Source organism: Suncus etruscus, chromosome 12 (assembly GCF_024139225.1).
Source record: "Suncus etruscus isolate mSunEtr1 chromosome 12, mSunEtr1.pri.cur, whole genome shotgun sequence".
Lineage (NCBI taxonomy): Eukaryota > Metazoa > Chordata > Mammalia > Eulipotyphla > Soricidae > Suncus > Suncus etruscus.
Window position 1 is genome coordinate 51,305,403 of NC_064859.1, and position 21,883 is coordinate 51,327,285.

The following is a 21,883-nucleotide window of genomic DNA, read 5'->3' on the forward strand; positions in this document are numbered from 1 at the left end:
AAATATTAAAAGTTAGTTTTTGTAACTGAAATGGACACATGGAGTTTTGAGGTTTGTTTTTATGATTTTAATTTGTTTTAATTTTTTCTTCCTAATTTAGGAAGCTATTTATGCTTAGTTGTCATTACATCTAGAACAACTAACAGGCCTATAATAAGATCTTTACATCTGAGACCTAAACAGTGCATTTTGCTTATTCTGTTTTAAAAGGTGGAAGTATCCAAGTTTGAGGCTTTGGAAGAAGTTAGTGCTGAACTGAAGCTCAAACAGTTGCTCTGGGACTCTCTAGCTGAATGGGATCAATACCAACAAGAATGGTCACAGGTAAAATAATAATAATAATAATAATAATAATAATAATAATAACAATAATAATAATAAAGCTCTTAATTCTTGAATAATTTAGTATTAATTAAACTTAAAATCTCAATAATTTGAGTTACAATTTTAATATGATAAATTATTACTTTCAGTAAAATATGAAATGTTATAATTTTATAAGCAAAATCAACTTTCCAGAGTTTTATACAAAGGTGTTTCTGTCACTGAGCAAAGCGCATATGCCACTGAGCAATCCTATCTTAGGTCCTTTATTTAGGAAAACTAAATGACCAGAGAGATAATGCAGCAGATTGGGTACTGGCCTTGCTTTCTGACCAGTAATCCCTTACATAGCCTGGGGTTTCCAGAACCCTGCCAGGAGTGATCTCTGGGCATAAAGTCAAGAGTAAACTCTTGAATTAGTCCAAAAAATAAAAAAAGGAAAAATAAAAAAAGCAAATTGAAGGAAGCATCAGAGGGCCTCACTCTGATATTTACTTTATAATTTCTAAGCTGTTATCATGTTCTACCCACATTTTCTTAAGCACTATGGAACTGTATTTGTGGTCTTACATCTTTAAACTTCTGTTAGTTTTTGTTCTTATCAGTTTTATTTAAGAAGCCATTTAATTACTGTGAAAATATAGAACTAGGTAATGAGATATATTATTTTCCCTTGAGAACTCAGGAAATTCTTTTAATTAGGAGGTCAAGTACAAAGATGATCATAAGATTTGATTTCTAGGCTGTATCTTATAATTAATCTTTAACCAGAGCTAATCTCTGAGATTCAGAATATATGACCATATAGATATTCAAATGTGATGTGATCATGCTAAAAATACACAAACTTTCACAAATACAGTTTCTACCTATTTATCATGCTTAATTTAATTCTATTTAATCAGGCACCACATGTTTAAGTTAAAAATCAGTGGCACAAGAAATGTTTTTAGATAAAATTTGAGGTGCTAAGGATATCAGTGAAGAAAAGGATAAAAATCAAATTCTCACAGAACCTGCATGCTCTTGGGGAAAACAATATAAAAATTAACACATTATCACATAAAATTATGTTTAAGTACTCTCATAACTCATATATCACTAAGCTCAAAAATAGGAAGGTATTCCAAGAAATAATGACTATCCTTAAAGCAATTTTTATTATCACCATAGTAGTACCATCCTTAATATCACACTAATTACTGGCTTATAAAGTAGTATGAATTTACTATAGAAAATTTGCAAAAAGATCCATTAGGGAAATGAAGAAATAAAATGTTTAATCTAAGGAAAATGAAGGTTGAAAATTTTTTGTTGCCTTTAGTTTATATGACCTTTTGTTATGTTACTATTACACATGAACTTACATGGTTATTTAAATAGTAATTATTTCTATATGTGCATTTTGAGTGAATCTTTAAATCACATATATTCAAGATTACATAATATCACATGCATATGTATCATACATATATCATATATGTAATAAAGTAATAGGAGACTACTAGGTATGAAGTTTTCAACTAGCAAAAGAAAAAAAAGATACTTATCTTTTTTGCAAAGGCTGACAACCCTCCTCATAATAAATTAAAGGGATTTTAATATTGCATCTAATGATGCAAAAAAAAAAACCAAGAAATTGAAAAGAAGCCACAAGTGATGCCTGATAAGCTGTTGTCGATTTTAACGAGTTTAACAATTCTCAAAGTGTGGAGTTGATTTAGATTAGCAATTTGATCATTAAAAAATACTAAATCAAGTGAAAACTTCATTATTTTAAATTTGCCTTTTAGCATAAGTTTTCCTCTCCCCCACTCTTAATTTTCACAGTCCAGATTTGACTCCCTGGATCCAGAGCAACTAAATGCTATAGTTTCTAAATATGCCAAATTTGTGACTCAGTTAGAAAAGGGCTTGCCACCCAACAGTGTCGTGCCACAGTTGAAAAGCAAGGTGGAAAAAATGAAAGAAAAGGTAAGTTGTATAGACTTATTGACTGTTATATATATATAATTGACTGCTTCAAGTCAATTAGTGGCTACTTTACATTCATTAGCTAGTCATGTTTCAGAAATTCTTCATTTTTGTATTGCAGAGGAAGAAAAATAAACAAGAACAGACATATTCATATGTTATATCCATATCTTTAACTTGCCAACTCAGGCAATTTTTTGACAAGAAGGATCATTCATTGAAAGTTTCCCAGTTGGTAGGGAAGAGTGTGGGAAATGGATGTAGTATGCTCAGAAATGGACTCATTCAGCCCTTAGAAGAAACTATGGTAGTCATATCCATGTACCACTGGGGGCGAAAAAAGAAAAGGCTTCCGTCATTCAGTTAAGCCATGATATGACTAGGGTTGGAAATCCAGAGGTAGATGCAACAGGTGGACTTATTGCAAAGCTGGTCAGATAGCACAGGATTTAAGGTGCTTGCTTTGCATTCCACTGGCCCCAATTTAATTCACAGCACCATTCAGGGCATTGATCCTTGATTATACAGCCCAAATAAAGCGCTGAGCACCCTGAACTGTGTCTCAAAGCAAAACAAAACAACCTACACTCTCACTGCCAAGCAGTATTTGAAACGGAAAGGCAGACTTTATTCTTTCATGTTATTTTAGATTTTTGTAAAAAAAAAAAAATAGAGAGTGGAAGAGAGCATGAGAGCAAGAGAGAGCAAGAGTGAGAGAGCAAGAGAGAGAATAAAGGAGGAGGAAGTGAAGGAAAATGAGGAGGAGAAAAAGGAGAAAGAGGAGGCAGGCAGAAGGGAGGGAGAAAGGAAGAGAAGCATCAGAACATTGGTGGTGTGAAATGTGCACTGTTGAAGGGTGTTGCACATTATTTGACTGAAACTCAATCATGAACAACTTTATAACTGTGAAAAAAAAACAACTGTGTTATGAACAACCTTGTAACCATGGTGTTTAAATGTAATAATTAAAAATAATAAAATAAAAACAATAAAAGATTCTAATGTCATGGGCAGAATAAAATAATCCAAACTTCAGGCACAATGAGGAAAATTTCCCTGTCAAGAAAGTGTTTTTGCAGTTTTCCTACTCTGATCTTAACGGTATCTAGTCAAACACTTTTCCACAGTCATCTCAACTTTTCCTTTTTTCTCTCCTTGGTTTGCTTATGTTATATGAGTGTAAATGAATTTGTCACGATCTGCATTTCATCTTTTGTATTATGAACAATTCTGGTTATTTATTTACTTTTTGGTTTTTGGGTCACACCCGATGGTGCTCAGGGGTTACTCCTGGCTGTCTGCTCAGAAATAGCTCCTGGCAGGCATGGGGGACCATATGGGACACCGGGATTTGAACCAACCACCTTTGGTCCTGGATCTGCTGCTTGCAAGGCAAACGCCTCTGTGCTATCTCTCTGGGCCCCTGGTTATTTATTTTTAATTTGCCTACTGTAAGATCTAATTTTGTGGCATACAGGTCTATGGAATTTTCCAATGAGAATCATCTTATATCCAACAAAACAGTACAATACAAATAGTTCCATCACCCCCATATTCCCTTGTACTGTTTGTCCTTTCTAGTCAGTTCATTTTGTTTCAGTTACAGACAACTGCTAATCTGTTTTCTGGTCTCAGAATTATTCCTTTTGTAAAAATAATTAGGATAGTACAATATGCAGCTTTTGGGGTCTAGTATTGCTTATTTAGAAAAATAAGCATTTGAGAATTGTCTATGTACCTTCATCCATATATATATGTACATATATTCTTACTAATATAATCTTATATCTCAAAAACAGAGACTCTTGAAAATGGGCAAATAATTTAAACAAAATTTCCTCAAAGAAGTTATATAAAAGATGCTGAATGTTAGTCATCAGAGAAGCAAATCAAAAACCTCATGAAATAGCACTTCCCTCCCACTAGAGTGACTTAAAAATATAACAACAGATTATAGAATAATTGTGATAATGGATCTGAAAAATATCTCAACTCTCATTGTTTCTGGTGAGATTATAAAATGATACATTGCTTCTTTGGAAAATAGTCATAATTTTGCAAAATGTTAAACAGAGACCATTCCTATGTACCTAAGAAAATAGAATATATACACACAGAAAACTACATATTAGTGTTCACAACGAGTTTTTGTTTGTTTGTTTTTAGGCCTCAGTATCCAGAAATATTTAATGATTACCCCTAAAACTGTGCTCAGGGACCAGGTCAGGTCAAACTTGTCAGGTTTGGAAGACAATATGAGATTTAGGAGATCAAACCTGGGTCAGCCACATGCCTCCTCATCACAATTTTTATTAAAAATAGACAAAAGTGGGTCAAGAGTGATAGCATGGAGGTAGAGCATTTGCCTGGCATGCAGAAGAATAGTGGTTTGAATCTCAGCAGCGCATATGGTCCCCCAAGCCTGCCAGGAGCAATTTCTGAGCCTAGAGCCAGGAGTAACCCGTGAGCGCTGCCGGTGTGACCCAAAACCCAACCCCCCCCCAAATGGACAAAAGTGTAAAAAATTTTAACAGAGAATGAACATAGTGCAATGTCTGCAAAAATAGAAAAACTACCTATATAAAAGGAATAAATAAAGAACATAGAGTCAACAGCAAATAGGAGCATTAGATGACTAATACTAAAGAAGTCAATCACAGTAAAAGATGTAGTGGTAAATTAGTGGTTGCCAGAAGTCATGGAGAAAGTGAAAAAGCACTATACATAGCTAATAGATAGAGGTTTCCTTTTAGGATACATATTATTCTAAAATTAGATAGATAGTGCTAAATTGTCACAAAAATTTTAATTAAGAGATCAAAAAGATTCACCCATATCCTCCATCTATTTCCCTTCCCCCTGATAATCGGAATCACACACATGCTTGACTGTGGTGCCTGCATATTTGGGGGCCATACTCTCTAGTTGTGATGCTCATGCACATTCTGTTTGTAGAACTCACCAGGAGGTCACACTCCTGACCACTATGCTTGCATATCTTTTCACTGATGCTGCCAGAGTATATGCAATGTAAACACACTTTAGTTGCAAAATAGTAAGCACTGGATTATGATGTGGTTGGAAATCACTGGTAGCACCAGGGGGATATCAGGCAGCAGAACTGCCAAGCACAATAAATAACATATAGGGGGATCAGTCTTGATGCCTATTTAATACCCTAGGTGGTAAATTCTCAGATAATACTTGAAACACAGTTGATTAGACCGCTGATATATCATAGTGTTTAAATAAAGATATTTTTAAAGAAATAAATACAATTTTAAATAAAACAGCCACTGATAGATCACCAAACCTTTCTTCTACATTGGTATCTAAAGTGATTATGCTTTACTTTTTATTGAGTGATGAATAAAGCTGGTTCATTTACCTCTTGAAAGATTTGTAGGTATATCCAGTTTTATAGTGGTTTATAGTTTTATGTTACTCTATAAATGTTCACCTGTAGTTTTTGTGTGAGCATGATTTTTTAATTTACTTGAATTATAGCTAGGAGTAGTAGTTCTAGGTGCAATGTAAGTATATAAGAAACTACCAAATCTCTTCTCTTGGGTCTTTTTCCCTCTCCATGGGGAGAGAATGAAATTCCAGGTGTTCGTCATTCTCATCTGTACTTTGTATTTTTAGGTGTTTTTTTAAATTTGGTTTTAATTTAAACCAAAGTATATTATTGTACTGTCTCATAATGGTATTGAAAATGCATTTTCAAATATGTAACTTGATAGTCTTTTGTCTCATAGAAAGTCTGGGGGAGCTGTGTTGATTGGACTTATCGTAATTGCTTATTCCCTCTGCCAGCCAACATCCTGAAGTAGGAATTCTTAGAATTCTTCCAAGCCTCCTTGTGAATTGCTATATTTATATCACCCAGGAACTTCACACTTTCATATGATATCTCTACATTTAGTATTTAGCAATTTGTTTTTTCTTTTTTTTTTTTTTTCAATTAGTAGAATCTTATTCTTTGCTTAAAAAGATACCCAAAAGGGCCGGAGCAATAGCACGGTGGAGCATTTGGCTTGCACCCTGCAGACCCAGGACGAACCTCAGTTCAATCCCCAGCGTTCTATATGGTCTTCCAAGCCAGGAGCGATTTTTGAGCACATAGCCAGGAGTAACCCCTGAGCGTCATCGGGTGTGGAACAAAAACTTTTATAAAATGAAAAAAAAAAAAAGAAACCCCAAGTATAGTGGGTAAGGTTTTTTATGTTGTTGTTTGTTGTTTTATTGTTTTTGTTTTTGTGTTGTTTTGTTTGTTTTTGCATGAGGCCAACTCTAGATTCATCCCTGGCACCCTATGTGATCTCCTAGTCTCCTCCTGGAGTGATCCCTGATTCCAAAGCCAAGAGTAAAACTTGAATGTTTGTCACTGCCCCCCCCCCCAAAAAAAAAGAAAGAAAGAAAAGAAACTCAAGACATCTGTTCCATTTAAACACATTCTCAAGCCTTTTTCTTGCTATATAGAACCCGTGAAAGACGTCTTTCATCAAGTTTTGGATGAGTTGGTTGGCTAAAATCTCACTTTGCTGGCAATTAATATTTGTAGTCAGTCTAGGTTTTCCACGTTTTCCTTTGTTGCAAAGAGTATATGTGATTGATATTCTTTACTGCTCTCTACATTCTCAAATTAAAACCAGAAGCACTGGATTTGTGTTTTCCTAACAATTTTATTGAGGTGCTTGATAGAGTTTTAGTCATTCAATATTCTGACACCACGGACCCACTGCCAGAAAGGCAGCTTTCCTCCACCAATGCCAGTGGTCCCTCTGACCACTTTCACCTCCATTCCTGGGTACTATTACAGGGTCAATTCTCAATTCTGTTCTGTTTGGCCATTTATTATGCTCTTAATACGTAATTAATGTTCATAAAAAGTGCTGGTTTTTCAGCTCCCGGTTATTATCGATTTGAGAAACCCAACTTTGAAGCCTAGACATTGGCTAGCTATTGAACAAGCAGTGGATGCTGTCCTAGTGGACCTTGACATTCCATTAACCTTGGAAAAACTCTCTGAGTTGCATGTTTTTGAGTTTGGTCAAGAAATCCAGGACATTTCTGGACAAGCATCTGGAGAAGCTGCCTTAGAAACAATTCTTAAAAAGGTAAATCTGAAAAAGATCTATTCTGAATAACATTATGTTTCTATATTTATTATAAAAGTTATTTATCTGAATAAATTTTTCAATACAGTTTTCATTATCATTATCATAGTGTTGCTCACATTTATTACCATTATTATAGTTTCATCTCTGTGGATATCCTCTCTACTAAACCTACAAACCAAGAAAAAGGTGTGAAATTTACATATATAAAAAACAACATAACAAAAATATCTTTAATAACAAAACATGTGGTCTTTCAAGCTACTTGTAAAGACTGTAAAATGTTGCAAAAGACATTAGGAAGACAAGCATTTTTATCCTACAAGTACACACACCTACATACAAGTAATGCTTATTAAAATAGTTTTCCTTTTAATCAAAGTGGTAGGCATATACATTACATTATTACATTGTTCACATATGGTAATATTAGTAAAATCTAATAAGTCAGTTCAATTTAGCAATAAGAGGATCTTAAGAATATTAAAAACTTTAAGGATAATGGGATAATTATGGATGTTACTTATTTTCATTCCACATGCACTTTTGAATGCCCAAATAAAAACTAATTTGATTAACCTAAGATTTGAATGATTTCTAAGGTGGAGGATTCTTGGAAAACAACTGAATTTGTCGTTCTTCCCCATCGTGACTCAAAGGATGTATTTATCCTAGGTGGCACAGATGATATACAGGTTGGTAACTCTTTTTTCTTTTCATTTTTTCTTTATTTAAACATCTTGATTACAAATATGATTAAGATTAGGTTTCAGTCATGTAAAGAACACCCCCTTCACTAGTCCAACATTTCCACCACCAATGTCCCAAATCTCCCTTCATCCCACTCCACCCCACCTTTACTCCAGACAGGCTTTCCAGTTCCCTCATTCATTCACATGATTATGTAGTTCTCTGTGTAGTTATTTTTATAACTGCACTCACCACTCTTTGTGGTGAGCTTCATGAAGTGAGTTGGAAGTTCCAGCCCTCCTCTCATTGTCTCTGAGGATTGTTGCAAAAATGACTTTTATTTTTCTTAAAACCCGTAGATGAGTGAGACTATTCTGCGTGTCTCTCTCTCCCACTGACTTATTTCACTCAGCATGATAGATTCCATGTACATCTATGTATAGGAAAATTTCATGACTTCATCTCTCCTGACGGCTGCATAATATTCCATTGTGTATATGTACCACAGTTTCTTTAGCCATTCGTCTGGTGAGGGGCATCTTGGTTGTTTCCAGAGCCTAGCTATTGTGAATAGTGCTGCAATAAATATAGGTGTGAGGAAGGGATTTTTTTGTTATATTCTTTTGTTCTTAGGGTATATTCCTAGGAGTGGGATAGCTGGGTCGAATGGGAGCTCAATTTCCAGATTTTGGAGGAATCTCCATATCGCTTTCCATAGAGGTTGGACTAGACAGCATTTCCACCAGCAGTGGATAAGAGTTCCTTTCTCTCCATATCCCCGCCAGCACTGATTGTTCTCATTCTTTGTGATGTGAGATGTGGTGTGAGATGGTATCTCATCGTTGTTTTGATTTGCATCTCCCTGATGATTAGTGATGAGGAGCATTTTTTCATGTGCCTTTTGGCCATTTGTATTTCTTTTTTGTGAAAGTGGCTATTCATTTCTTCTCATTTTTGATGGGATTAGATTTTTTTTCTTGTAAAATTCTGTCAGTGTCCTGTATATTTTGGATATTAGCCCCTTATCTGATGGATGTTGGGTGAGTAGTTTCTCCCACACGGTAGGTGGCTCTTGTATCCTGAGCACTATTTCTTTTGAGGTGCAGAAGCTTCTCAGCTTAATGTATTCCCATCTGTTGATCTCTGCTTCCACTTGTTTGGAAAGTACAGTTTCCTCCTTAAAGATGCCTTTAGTCTCAGTGTCATGGAGTGTTTTACCGATGTGTTGTTCTATATACCTTATGGTATCAGGTCTGATATCAAGATCTTTAATCCATTTGGATTTTACCTTTGTACATGATGTTAACTGGGGGTCTATGTTCGCTTTTTTGCAAGTGGCTAACCAGTTCTGCCAGCACCACTTGTTGAAGAGGTTTTCCTGCTCCACTTAGGATTTCTTGCTCCTTTGTCAAAAATTAGGTAACTGTATGTCTGGGGAACATTCTCTGAGAACTCAAGCCTATTCCACTGATCTGAGGGTCTGTCTTTATTCCAATACCATGTTGTTTTGATAACTATTGCTTTGTAGTACAGTTTAAAGTTGGGGAAAGTAATGCCTCCCATTTTCTTTTTTCCAAGGAGTGCTTTAGTTATTTGAGGGTGTTTATTGTTCCAGATGAACTTCATAAGTGTTTGATCCACTTCTTTGAAGAATGTCATGGGTATTTTTAAGGGGATCACATTAAATCTGTATAATGCTTTGGGGAGTATTGCCATTTTAATTATGTTAATCCTGCCAATCCATGAGCAGGGTATGTGTTTCCATTTCCATGTCTCCTTTCTTATTTCTTGGAGCAGGGCTTTATAGTTTTCTTTGTATAGGTCCTTCATGTCTTTGGTCAAGTTGACTCCAAGGTATTTGAGTTTGTGTGGCACTAATGTGAATAGGATTGCCTTCTTGACGTCCATCTCTTACCTATCATTATTGGTGTATATAAAGGCCATTGATTTCTGTGTGTTAATTTTGTAGCCTGCCACCTTGCTATATGAGTCTATTGTTTATAGAAGCTTTTTGGTATAGTCTTTAGGGTTTTTTAAGTAGAGTATTATGTCATCTGCAAACAATGAGAGCTTGACTTCTTCCTTTCCTATCTGGATTCCTTTGATATCTTTTTCTTGCCTGATCGCTATAGCAAGTATTCCAGTACTATGTTGAAGAGGAGTGGTGAGAGCGGACAGCCTTGTCTTGTACCAGAATTTAGAGGAAAGGCTTTTAGTTTTTCTTCATTGAGGATAATATTTGCCACTGGCTTGTGGTAGATGGCTTCAACTAGATTGAGAAACGTTCCTTCCATTTCCATTTTGCTGAGAGATTTTATCAAGAATGGGTGTTGGACCTTATCAAATGCTTTCTCTACATCTATTGATATGATCATGTGATTTTTATTTTTCTTGTTGTTGATGTTGTGTATGATGTTGATAGATTTACGGATGTTAAACCAACCTTGCATTCCTGGGATAAAACCTACTTGGTCATAGTGTATGATCTTCTTGATGATGCATTGGATCCTATTTGCCAGGATTTTGTTGAAGATCTTTGCATCTGCATTCATCAGGGATATTGGTCTGTAATTTTCCTTTTTGGCAGTATCTCTGTCTGGTTTTGGTATCAAGGTGATGCTGGCTTCATAAAAACTGTTTGGGAGTGTTCTTGTTTTTGCAATTTCATGGAAGAGCCTGGCTAGGATTGGTAGTAACTCCTCTTGAAAGATTTGAAAGAATTCATTAGGAAATCCATATGGGCCTGGGCTTTTCTTTTTGGGCAGATGTTTGATTGTTGGTAACTCTTATTGAAATATTATGGAAAGTTCTTGCAATACTACCTAATGTCTTTTATGAAAAATTATGATGAGAATTAAAGAAAAAAATCTAACTGGGAAGGCAAGACATGAGTATGAATAATTTATATGCATATTGAACATAAAATATTTGGCCATGCAATAAAATTGCAAATGTACTATATATTTAGTAAGTAACTGTTGGAGGATATTTTAAAAAGCAACTATCAGGGGCCAGAGCAATAGCATAGCTGTAAGGCATTTGCCTTGCACAAAGCCAACACAAGACAGACTTTGGTTCGAATCCCAGCATTTCATATAGTCCCCCGAGTCTGCCAAAAGCAACTTCTGAGTGCAGAGCCAGGAGTAACCCCTAAGCGCCTCCTCGTGTGACCCCCCCCCCAATCAAAAAGCAAAAATCAGCTTAATACTAATCAGAAAGTCTTTTCTAGAGTATCAAAGTCATGCTGAACCCGAGTGGGCAGAAGAGGTTTTTGAAAGATATAGATAAAGGGTGAAAGGCATTTCCAAACACTTAAATAACATTTAAAAAGGATACATTTTCCCTTCATGTTTAAAGTACACAAGAAACCTAAATTTGCTCGAATATTTTGAGTTTAGGATGATGATCGTGTTTTATGAAAAGCAAAAGATAAACCTACCCCCATGTGATAGGAATATTCTTAGTGTCTTAAAACTCACAGGTATATTTGTGTAGCAGATACCAGAGTCTTGTGACTTGACCCAAAAGGCAAATAACTAGTCTATTAGCATGTCCCCAAACTGAAATAAAATGACTCTTCAGGTGGAAGCTGGAAGAGCAAGATCAGACATTCACTTTGAAAAATAGCTGAAAGTCATCAGTGTGAGGTCAAGTGATGGATGCCATTAAGCCAAGTGATATAATTTCTGTTCTAAGAAAGTTTATAGTTTATTTCTTCTAGGTTCTCTAGCCTGGTAGAATTCAGTGGTTCATAGTAAGGTCTAATAATGTCTTGGATTTATGGTGATTCTGTTGTAATTTCTCAGAAATTATAACTTTCACTTCTGACCACATTTATTTGAGCACTTTCTCTTTTTCACCTTATGAGTCTTACCAGTGGTTTGTCTCTCTTGTTTATTCTTTCGAAAAACCAACTCCTAGTTTCATTGATTGTGTGTGTGTGTGTGTGTGTGTGTGTGTGTGTGTGCGCGCGCGTGTGTGTGTGTGTTGTTTTTCTTGGTATCTATATTATTGATTTCTGCCCGGGTTTTAATTATTTCTTTTCTTCTACTTGTGTTTTGGCTCCTTTATTGTTGGTTTTTGGACTTGTAAGGTATGCCTTTATGTAGTTGATTTTATCTTTTTCTCTTTCCTTATGTAGGCCTGCATCATTATGAGTTTCCCCTAATCACTGAATTTTCTGTGTTCATAGATTTGGTAACTTGTTTCTTCATTATTGTTAGTTTTGAGAAATATCTTTATTTCTTCCTTAATTTTCTCTTTGATCCAGCTATTATTAAGGAGTATGTTGAGGTGTAAGAGTGTCTCGACATCTTTTTTAATCTATTTTTGTAATATTGTGGTTTGATAGGATGCTTGGTATGATTCTTATGTTTTGTGAATTTTTGTAAATTACACTTATATCCTAAAATGTGATCTTTCCTAAAGAATTTTCCATGTGCACTAAAGAACATTCTTTTTTTTTTTTTTTAATTTTTTTTTATTTAAACACCTTGATTACATACATGATTGTGTTTGGGTTTCAGTCATAAAAGGAACACCACCCATCACCAGTGCAACATTCCCATCACCCAAGTCCCAAATCTCCCTCCTCCCCACCCAACCCCCGCCTGTACCCTAAACAGGCTCTACATTTCCCTCATACATTCTCAATATTAGGACAGTTCAAAATGTAGTTATTTCTCTAACTAAACTCATCACTCTTTGTGGTGAGCTTCCTGAGGTGAGCTGGAACTTCCAGCTCTTTTCTCTTTTGTGTCTGAAAATTATTATTACAAGGGTGTCTTTCATTTTTCTTAAAACCCATAGATGAGTGAGACCATTCTGCGTTTTTCTCTCTCTCTCTGACTTATTTCACTCAGCATAATAGATTCCATGTACATCCATGTATAGGAAAATTTCATGACTTCATCTCTCCTGACAGCTGCATAATATTCCATTGTGTATATGTACCACAGTTTCTTTAGCCATTCATCTGTTGAAGGGCATCTTGGTTGTTTCCAGAGTCTTGCTATGGTAAATAGAGCTGCAATGAATATAGGTGTAAGGAAGGGGTTTTTGTATTGTATTTTTGTGTTCCTAGGGTATATTCCTAGGAGTGGAATAGCTGGATCGTATGGGAGCTCGATTTCCAGTTTTTGGAGGAACCTCCATATCGCTTTCCATAAAGGTTGAACTAGACAGCATTCCCACCAGCAGTGGATAAGAGTTCCTTTCTCTCCACATCCCCGCCAACACTGTTTATTCTCATTCTTTGTGATGTGTGCCATTCTCTGGGGTGTGAGGTGGTATCTCATCATTGTTTTGATTTGCATCTCCCTGATGATTAGTGATGTGGAACATTTTTTCATGTGTCTTTTGGCCATGTGTATTTCTTCTTTCTCAAAGTGTCTGTTCATTTCTTCTCCCCATTTTTTGATGGGGTTAGATGTTTTTTTCTTGTAAAGTTCTGTCAGTGCCTTGTATATTTTGGAGATTAGCCCCTTATCTGATGGGTATTGGGTGAATAGTTTCTCCCACTCAGTGGGTGGCTCTTGTATCCTGGGCACTATTTCCTTTGAGGTGCAGAAGCTTCTCAGCTTAATATATTCCCATCTGTTAATGTCTGCTTTCACTTGCTTGGAGAGTGCAGTTTCCTCCTTGAAGATGCCTGTAATGTCCTGCAGTGTTTTGCCTATGTGCTGTTCTATATATCTTATGGTTTTGGGGCTGATATCGAGGTCTTTAATCCATTTGGATTTTACCTTTGTACATGATGTTAGCTGCGGGTCTAAGTTTAATTTTTTGCAAGTGGCTAGCCAGTTGTGCCAACACCACTTGTTGAAGAGGCTTTCCCTGCTCCATTTAGGATTTCCTGCTCCTTTATCAAAAATTAGATGGTTGTATCTCTGGGGAACATTTTCTGAGTATTCAAGCCTATTCCACTGATCTGAGGACCTATCTTTATTCCAATACCATGCTGTTTTGATAACTGTTGCTTTGTAGTACAGTTTAAAGTTGGGAAAAGTAATTCCTCCCATATTCTTTTTCCCAATGATTGCTTTAGCTATTCGAGGGTGTTTATTGTTTCAAATGAATTTCAAAAGTGTCTGATCCACTTCTTTGAAGAATGTCATGGGTATCTTTAGAGGGATGGCATTAAATCTGTATAATGCCTTGGGGAGTATTGACATTTTGATGATGTTAATCCTGCCAATCCATGAGCAGGGTATGTGTTTCCATTTCCGTGTGTCCTCTCTTATTTCTTGGAGCAGAGTTTTATAGTTTTCTTTGTATAGGTCCTTCACATATTTAGTCAAGTTGATTCCAAGATATTTGAGTTTGTGTGGTACTATTGTGAATGGGGTTGTTTTCTTAATGTCCATTTCATCCTTATTACTATTGGTATATAGAAAGGCCATTGATTTTTGTGTGTTAATTTTGTAGCCTGCCACCTTGCTATATGAGTCTATTGTTTCTAGAAGCTTTTTGGTAGAGTCTTTAGGGTTTTCTAAGTAGAGCATCATGTCATCTGCAAACAGTGAGAGCTTGACTTCTTCCTTTCCTATCTGGATTCCCTTGATATCCTTTTCTTGCCTAATCGCTATAGCAAGTACTTCCAGTGCTATGTTGAATAGGAGTGGTGAGAGAGGACAGCCTTGTCTTGTGCCAGAATTTAGAGGGAAGGCTTTCAGTTTTTCTCCATTGAGGATAATATTTGCCACTGGCTTGTGGTAGATGGCCTTCACTATATTGAGAAAGGTTCCCTCCATTCCCATCTTGCTGAGAGTTTTGATCAAGAATGGGTGTTGGACCTTATCAAATGCTTTCTCTGCATCTATTGATATGATCATGTGGTTTTTATTTTTCTTGTTATTGATGTTGTGTATTATGTTGATAGATTTACGGATGTTAAACCAGCCTTGCATTCCTGGGATGAAACCTACTTGATCGTAGTGGATGATCTTCTTAACGAGGCATTGAATCCTATTTGCCAGGATTTTGTTGAGGATCTTTGCATCTGCATTCATCAGTGATATTGGTCTGTAATTTTCTTTTTTGGTAGCGTCTCTGTCTGGTTTAGGTATCAAGGTGATGTTGGCTTCATAAAAGCTATTTGGAAGTGTTTCTGTTTGTTCAATTTCATGAAAGAGTCTTGCCAAGATTGGCAGTAGTTCCTCTTGGAAAGTTTGATAGAATTCATTAGTGAATCCATCTGGACCTGGGCTTTTGTTTTTCGGCAGACATTTGATTACTGTTTTAATTTCATCAATGGTGATGGGGGTGTTTAGATATGCTACATCCTCTTCCTTCAACCGTGGAAGATTATAAGAGTCCAAGAATTTATCCATTTCTTCCAGGTTCTCATTTTTAGTGGCGTAGAGTTTTTCAAAGTAGTTTCTGATTACCCTTTGAATCTCTGTCATATCAGTAGTGATCTCTCCTTTTTCATTCCTGATACGAGTTATCAAGTTTCTCTCTCTCTCTTTCTTTGTTAGGTTTGCCAGTGGTCTATCAATCTTGTTTATTTTTTCAAAGAACCAACTTCTGCTTTCGTTGATCTTTCGGATTGTTTTTTGAGTTTCCACTTCGTTGATTTCTGCTCTCAGCTTTGTTATTTCCTTCTGTCTTCCTATTCTTGGGTCCTTTTGTTGAGCATTTTCTAGTTCTATTAGCTGTGTCATTAAGCTACTCAGGTAAGCTCCTTCTTCCTTCCTGATGTGTGCTTGCAAAGCTATAAATTTTCCTCTCAGTACTGCTTTTGCTGTGTCCCATAAGTTCTGAGAGTTTGTGTCTTTATTGTCATTTGTTTCCAGGAACCTTTTGATTTCCTCCTTGATTTCATCTCGGACCCACTGGTTATTGAGCATGAGGCTGTTTAACTTCCAGGTGTTAAAGTGTTTCTTCTGAGTCCCTTTGGAGTTCACAAATAATTTCAGAGCCTTGTGGTCAGCGAAGGTAGCCTGCAAAATTTCTATCCTCTTGATCTTATGGAGGTATGTTTTATGTGCCAGCATGTAGTCTATCCTGGAGAATGTCCCATGTACATTGGAGAAGAATGTGTATCCAGGTTTCTGGGGATGGAGTGTCCTATATATATCCACTAGGCCTCTTTCTTCCATTTCTCTCCTCAGGTCTAGTATATTCTTGTTGGGTTTCAGTCTGGTTGACCTGTCCAGTGTTGACAAAGCCGTGTTAAGGTCCCCCACAATTATTGTGTTGTTGTTGATATTATTTTTCAGATTTGTCAACAGTTGTATTAAATATTTTGCTGGCCCCTCATTCGGTGCATATATGTTTAGGAGAGTGAATTCTTCCTGCTCTACGTACCCCTTGATTAATATAAAATGTCCGTCTTTGTCCCTTACAACCTTCCTGAGTATAAAGTTTGCATTATCTGATATTAGTATGGCCACTCCAGCTTTTTTATGGGTGTTGTTTGCTTGGATAACTTTTCTCCAGCCTTTTATTTTGAGTCTATGTTTGTTCTGACTATTCAGGTGCGTTTCTTGTAGGCAGCAGAAGGTTGGATTGAGTTTTTTGATCCATTTAGCCACTCTGTGTCTCTTAACTGGTGCATTTAGTCCATTGACGTTGAGAGAAAGAATTGTCCTGGGATTTAACGCCATCTTTATTTCAAAATTTGGTGTGTCTTTTGGGTAGTCTTGTCTTAGATTAGGTCTTTCAGTTTTTCTCTTAAGACTGGTTTTGTGTCTGTGAAGTTTCTGAGCTGTTTTTTGTCTGTGAAACCATGTATTCTTCCATCAAACCGGAAAGTGAGTTTTGCTGGGTATAGTATTCTGGGTGAAGCATTCATTTCATTCAGTCTTGTCACAATATCCCACCACTGCTTTCTGGCATTGAGCGTTTCTGGTGACAGGTCTGCTGTAAATCTCAGGGAAGCTTGCTTGAACATGATTTCCCCTTTTGATCTTGCTGTTTTCAGAATTCTGTCTCTATCTGTGGGATTTGTCATTGTGACTAGGATGTGTCTTGGGGTGGTTTTTCTGGGGTCTCTTTTGGTTGGTACTCTTCGGGCATGCAGGATTTGATCACATATATTCTTTTGCTCTGGAAGTTTCTCTTTAATGATGTTCTTGACCATTGATTCTTTCTGGAAATTTTCTTCCTGGGTCTCTGGGACTCCAATGATTCTTAAGTTGTTTCTGTTGGTCTTATCATAGACTTCTATTTTCATCTGTTCCCATTCTTTGACTAATTTTTCCATTGTCTGCTCATTTGCTTTAAGTTTTTTGTCCAATCTCTCCTGCTGTATGGAATTGTTATGTATCTCATCTTCCACAGCACCAAGTCTATTCTCAGCTTCTGATACCCTGTCCCAGAGCTTATCCATTTTGTCATTCACTTCGTTTACTGACTTTTTCAGTCCTGTTAGTTGACATGTTATTTCAGTTTGGAGTTTTGTCATTTCTGCCTTCATATTTTCTTGGTTCTTATTAGTGTTCTGTTCAACTCGATCCATGGTTTCTTGGAGTCTGTTGAGCACCTTCCATATTGCTAGTCTAAAGTCCTTATCTGAGAGGTTGATTAGTTGTTCAGTCATTATCTGGTCCTCAGAATTGTCATCTTCATTCTCTATGTCTGATGCTGGCCTGCGTTGTTTCCCCATTGTCACACTTGTATTGTGGGTTTTTCTACGTGTTGTAGTGGTATTCATTTTCTATATGATGTAGGCAGCACACTCCTCTGGCTCCTCCCTTTCTGGATGGGCTGACTTGCCCCTAAGGGAGGGGAGTCCTCCGTGGATGAAGCCTCACACTGGGTCAAATCTTAGGCCCGAGCATGCAACAGAGAAGACAGTCCAGAGAGAAATGTTTGCTTCTGTTATATAGCGCCGTTCTTAGTGTGATTTTTCCTTCTTGTTGCAATGGAGTTCTTTCCTTAGAAAGAGTGCATGGCCGCGTAGCGAAGCGGAGCGGCCGTGCTCCTCTGAGCCTCTTTTTGCCCCACTCACAAGAGTTTCACGCAAGAGGACAGTAGACAGACATAGACAGGTCACACTCACAGTCTTTCACAGCTGAGCCCCACTGGGCCGGTGTACTTTCGCGGATTTTCCCCGCCTGGTGTCACACACAGGGAGCCAGCTTTTGCAAAGGTTAGCCGGTTTTTATGCTCTGAAGTCCCTCCCTGAAAATGGCGTCTGGGCGAGCGAGGTTTCTGGAGGCTCTTTTTGCCCCACTCGCAAGAGTTTCACGCAAGAGGACAGTAGACAGACATAGACAGGTCACACTCACAGTCTTTCACAGCTGAGCCCCACTGGGCCGGTGTACTTTCGCGGATTTTCCCCACCTGGTGTCACACACAGGGAGCCAGCTTTTGCAAAGGTTAGCCGGTTTTTATGCTCTGAAGTCCCTCCCTGAAAATGGCGTCTGGGCGAGCGAGGTTTCTGGAGGCTCTTTTTGCCCCACTCGCAAGAGTTTCACGCAAGAGGACAGTAGACAGACATAGACAGGTCACACTCACAGTCTTTCACAGCTGAGCCCCACTGGGCCGGTGTACTTTCGCGGATTTTCCCCGCCTGGTGTCACACACAGGGAGCCAGCTTTTGCAAAGGTTAGCCGGTTTTTATGCTCTGAAGTCCCTCCCTCTAAAGAACATTCTTAACTTTTTGAAAATGGAATGTCCTATATAATTTCATTAGTTCTAGCTCCTCTAGTTTTTCATTTAGTTATATATGTACTTACTAATATTCTGCCTAGTGAATTGATCTAGTGGTAAGAATGGCATGTTGAAATCTCCCACTACTATCACATTTCCATTCCTGTGTTTCTCTAGATTTATTAGCAAAAGCCTTCTATACTTTGCTGACCTAACATTTGGTGAGTATATATTAATTAGAGTTAGTACTTCTTAGATTTTTGTTCCCCCTCATCAATAGGTACTGTCCATTCTTGTCTCTACTTTCTTGAGGTTGAATGGAATTTGTCTGGTAGAATATGGCTGTATCAGCTTTTTGTTTGTTTTTCAGTGGATTTTGTAATTGTCTTTAATCCTTTTACTCTGGGCCTATGTCAATCCTGAGATTTTTAGATGTGTTTCTTTTAAGCAACAAATGGATGTGTTTTGTTTCCTGATCCAACTCTTTACTTGGTGCCTTTTGATGGGAGAGTTTATTCCATTGATATTCAAGGAAGCTATTGACAGAAAGGGCTGTTGTGCTATTAAATTGTACATAGTTGTTCTTGTACAGTTGGTTATTCGTTTAATGTAAGTGACCTTTCAGTAGTTCATTTAAAGTTAGTTTGGTTATTGTGAATGTTGCCAGTTATTTTTTATCTGAGAATGTTTTTATTCCTCCCTTTCATGTAAATGAAAGGTTTGGTGGGTAGTTGACTCTAGTTTGAAAAGTTCCTTAATTCAGTAACTGCCTAGACCATTTTTATGAGATTTCTGGCATGATTCTTGAGTTTTTTCCTTTGTATTTAAAGGTTTTTCTTTTCCCATACTGCTTTAAGAAGGCTACATCTCTGTCTCTTTGGTTTTTGCCATTTTCATCACTATATGTCTTGGTGGTGTTCTGTTTGAGTCTTTTTTGTAATCTTTTGACCTCTTGAATTTGTGCAACTGTCTCTTTCCAGAGAATGGGGTAGTTAAAACAACTAGCTGCTTTATATTAAAGGTGCATTGTTTTTATGTTGTATTTGTTCTCTGAGAGTCAGCAGAATGGGGAAAGGTTGGAAGGCATGAGGGGAAACTGCAACAATCATTCAAAGAGTTTAATACGAATGTGTTCAATATTTATATTTCTAAATATAGATGGAAGCTGTTACCACTTTGAATAAAAAAGGTAGCTAATTATGCAAATTTTGGCTGGGAGATAATGTAATGAACCAAACATATCCCTGTACCATTTATGATTATAGACATAGAAAATATTTGCTAATCAGAAGATCCTTGATGATTTTTAAGAGCACATCGTAGTGAGCTGTAAGTCATAGTGAGGGGGCTAAGAATAGAAAATGGATGAGTGGGAAAAAATAGGTGGGTCTAAACTACTCATTCAAAAAGTTAGAGTCTTGAGTTCTAACATATGTAATTATCTTTGTGAGCACAAGTACACAATGTTGCATGAACTTTCTTCTCTTTTCTTTTAAGGTCCTTCTTGATGATAGCACCATTAACATTGCAACCATTGCCTCTTCACGTTATGTTGGTCCACTAAAACCTCGAGTGGATGAATGGCAGAAACAACTTGCTTTATTTAATCAAACTCTGGTGGGTAAAGATTATTCCAGCTTGTGGAGTCAGAATTAGAGAACCCTGTTCTCCAGTATTATCAGGTTATCCCCCCTGGTGTCCCCACCCCCATAGCATTACCTACATAAGAAACACCACTGCCCACCTCCACCATCATGCAGAGCATTGTCAGGAGTAGACTCAGGACACACATTTCCACTGGATATACTACTATAAGGGAAATTCTTTAAAAATAAATTAAAACTGGGAGAGGATAATATAAATGCAATTGAGACCAAAAACATCAGCTTTTTTTTAATAACTTTATATTTGGTTATTGTCACTAAATTCATCACTTCCAAATCCTTTGGATTTAAGTAAGCATTCCTATCTCCCTCTTCAGTGTCCTTACGGTGTATTTGTAAGTAATTATTTTGTTGTTGTTGTTGTTGTTGTTGTTATTTTGGGTAGCCACACCTGGAAGCCCAGGCTTACTCAGAGCTGTTCACTCAGGGATCATTTTTGGTGATGACTGGGCACCTTATGGGGTGCTGGGAGTCAAACTTGCGTCAGTCATATGCAAGGCAAATGGTATTTCTCCTGGACTATCTCTCCAGCATCCAGCATTCTATGGGCATTTTTATACTCTGGGTCCATTCTGGTTCTCATACAATAAATCTACTGCAATTCTACTCAGAAAAGTGCTTGAAAGCAGGCTGATATAAATCATAGATGCTTTGATTTTTCACTTCAAAGGAACTATGAGATGCTCCCTAAATAGAATAGAGATTCCATGGAATTATTTTCAAGGTAGTTGTATATTCTAAGTTTGAGGGTTCAGTTTCTTCAATTTTCACTACCTTTTTTTCTCCCAGGAAGAATGGATGAATTGCCAAAGAAACTGGCTGTATCTAGAAAGCATTTTTAATGCACCAGATATTCAGAGGCAATTGCCTGCAGAAGCCAAGATGTTCCTTCAAGTGGATAAATCATGGAAAGAAATCATGAGAAAGGTGAACCGGTTGCCGAATGCCCTCCGAGCAGCTACTCAACCAGGTTTGAAACCTTGGTTTCAAGACCAAAAACTTTACAAACATTTAAATGTTTTCAGCATTCACAAAATGTTAATATGTCCTACATCCAAACCCTTGTATGGAGTTTGTATTGACAACCCAAAAAGGTTATAGTACATTTGACATTCTTACTAAGCAATGTGAATTAAATACCAAATTGTATTTTGGGGGGTGGTCACACTCAGCACCACTCGGGGGTTACTCCTGGCTCTATGCTCAGAAATCGCTTCTGGCAGGCTCTGGGGACCATATGGGAACCCCAGATTCAAACCACCTCCTTCTGCATGCAAGGCAAACACTACCTCCATGCTATCTCTCCAGCCCTGCATATTGTTATTTTTTTTTTTTGTACTTATTAAGTTGTTTGCTCTCAGCGAGTTCTTAGTTTTTGGTACTTGAGAATTGGGTGCATTTTTTTTTTTTTTTTGGTTTTTCGGACCACACCCTTTTGATGCTCAGGGGTTACTCCTGGCTAAGCACTCAGAAATTGCCCCTGGCTTGGGGGGGACCATATGGGACTCCAGG

General features: G+C 37.2%; 1 protein-coding gene across 1 annotated transcript in view; it reads left to right on the forward strand.

Moving 5' to 3' along the window:
- Window positions 1-21,883, forward strand: part of DNAH6 (dynein axonemal heavy chain 6) — a 234,817-nt gene that overhangs the window by 65,738 nt on the left and 147,196 nt on the right. Inside the window, exons 17-22 of the mRNA XM_049784607.1 lie at window positions 211-324; window positions 2,155-2,298; window positions 7,206-7,418; window positions 8,021-8,113; window positions 20,205-20,324; window positions 21,161-21,341. Coding sequence (XP_049640564.1) covers window positions 211-324; window positions 2,155-2,298; window positions 7,206-7,418; window positions 8,021-8,113; window positions 20,205-20,324; window positions 21,161-21,341 — 865 coding nt within the window. The remainder of the gene's footprint in view (window positions 1-210; window positions 325-2,154; window positions 2,299-7,205; window positions 7,419-8,020; window positions 8,114-20,204; window positions 20,325-21,160; window positions 21,342-21,883) is intronic.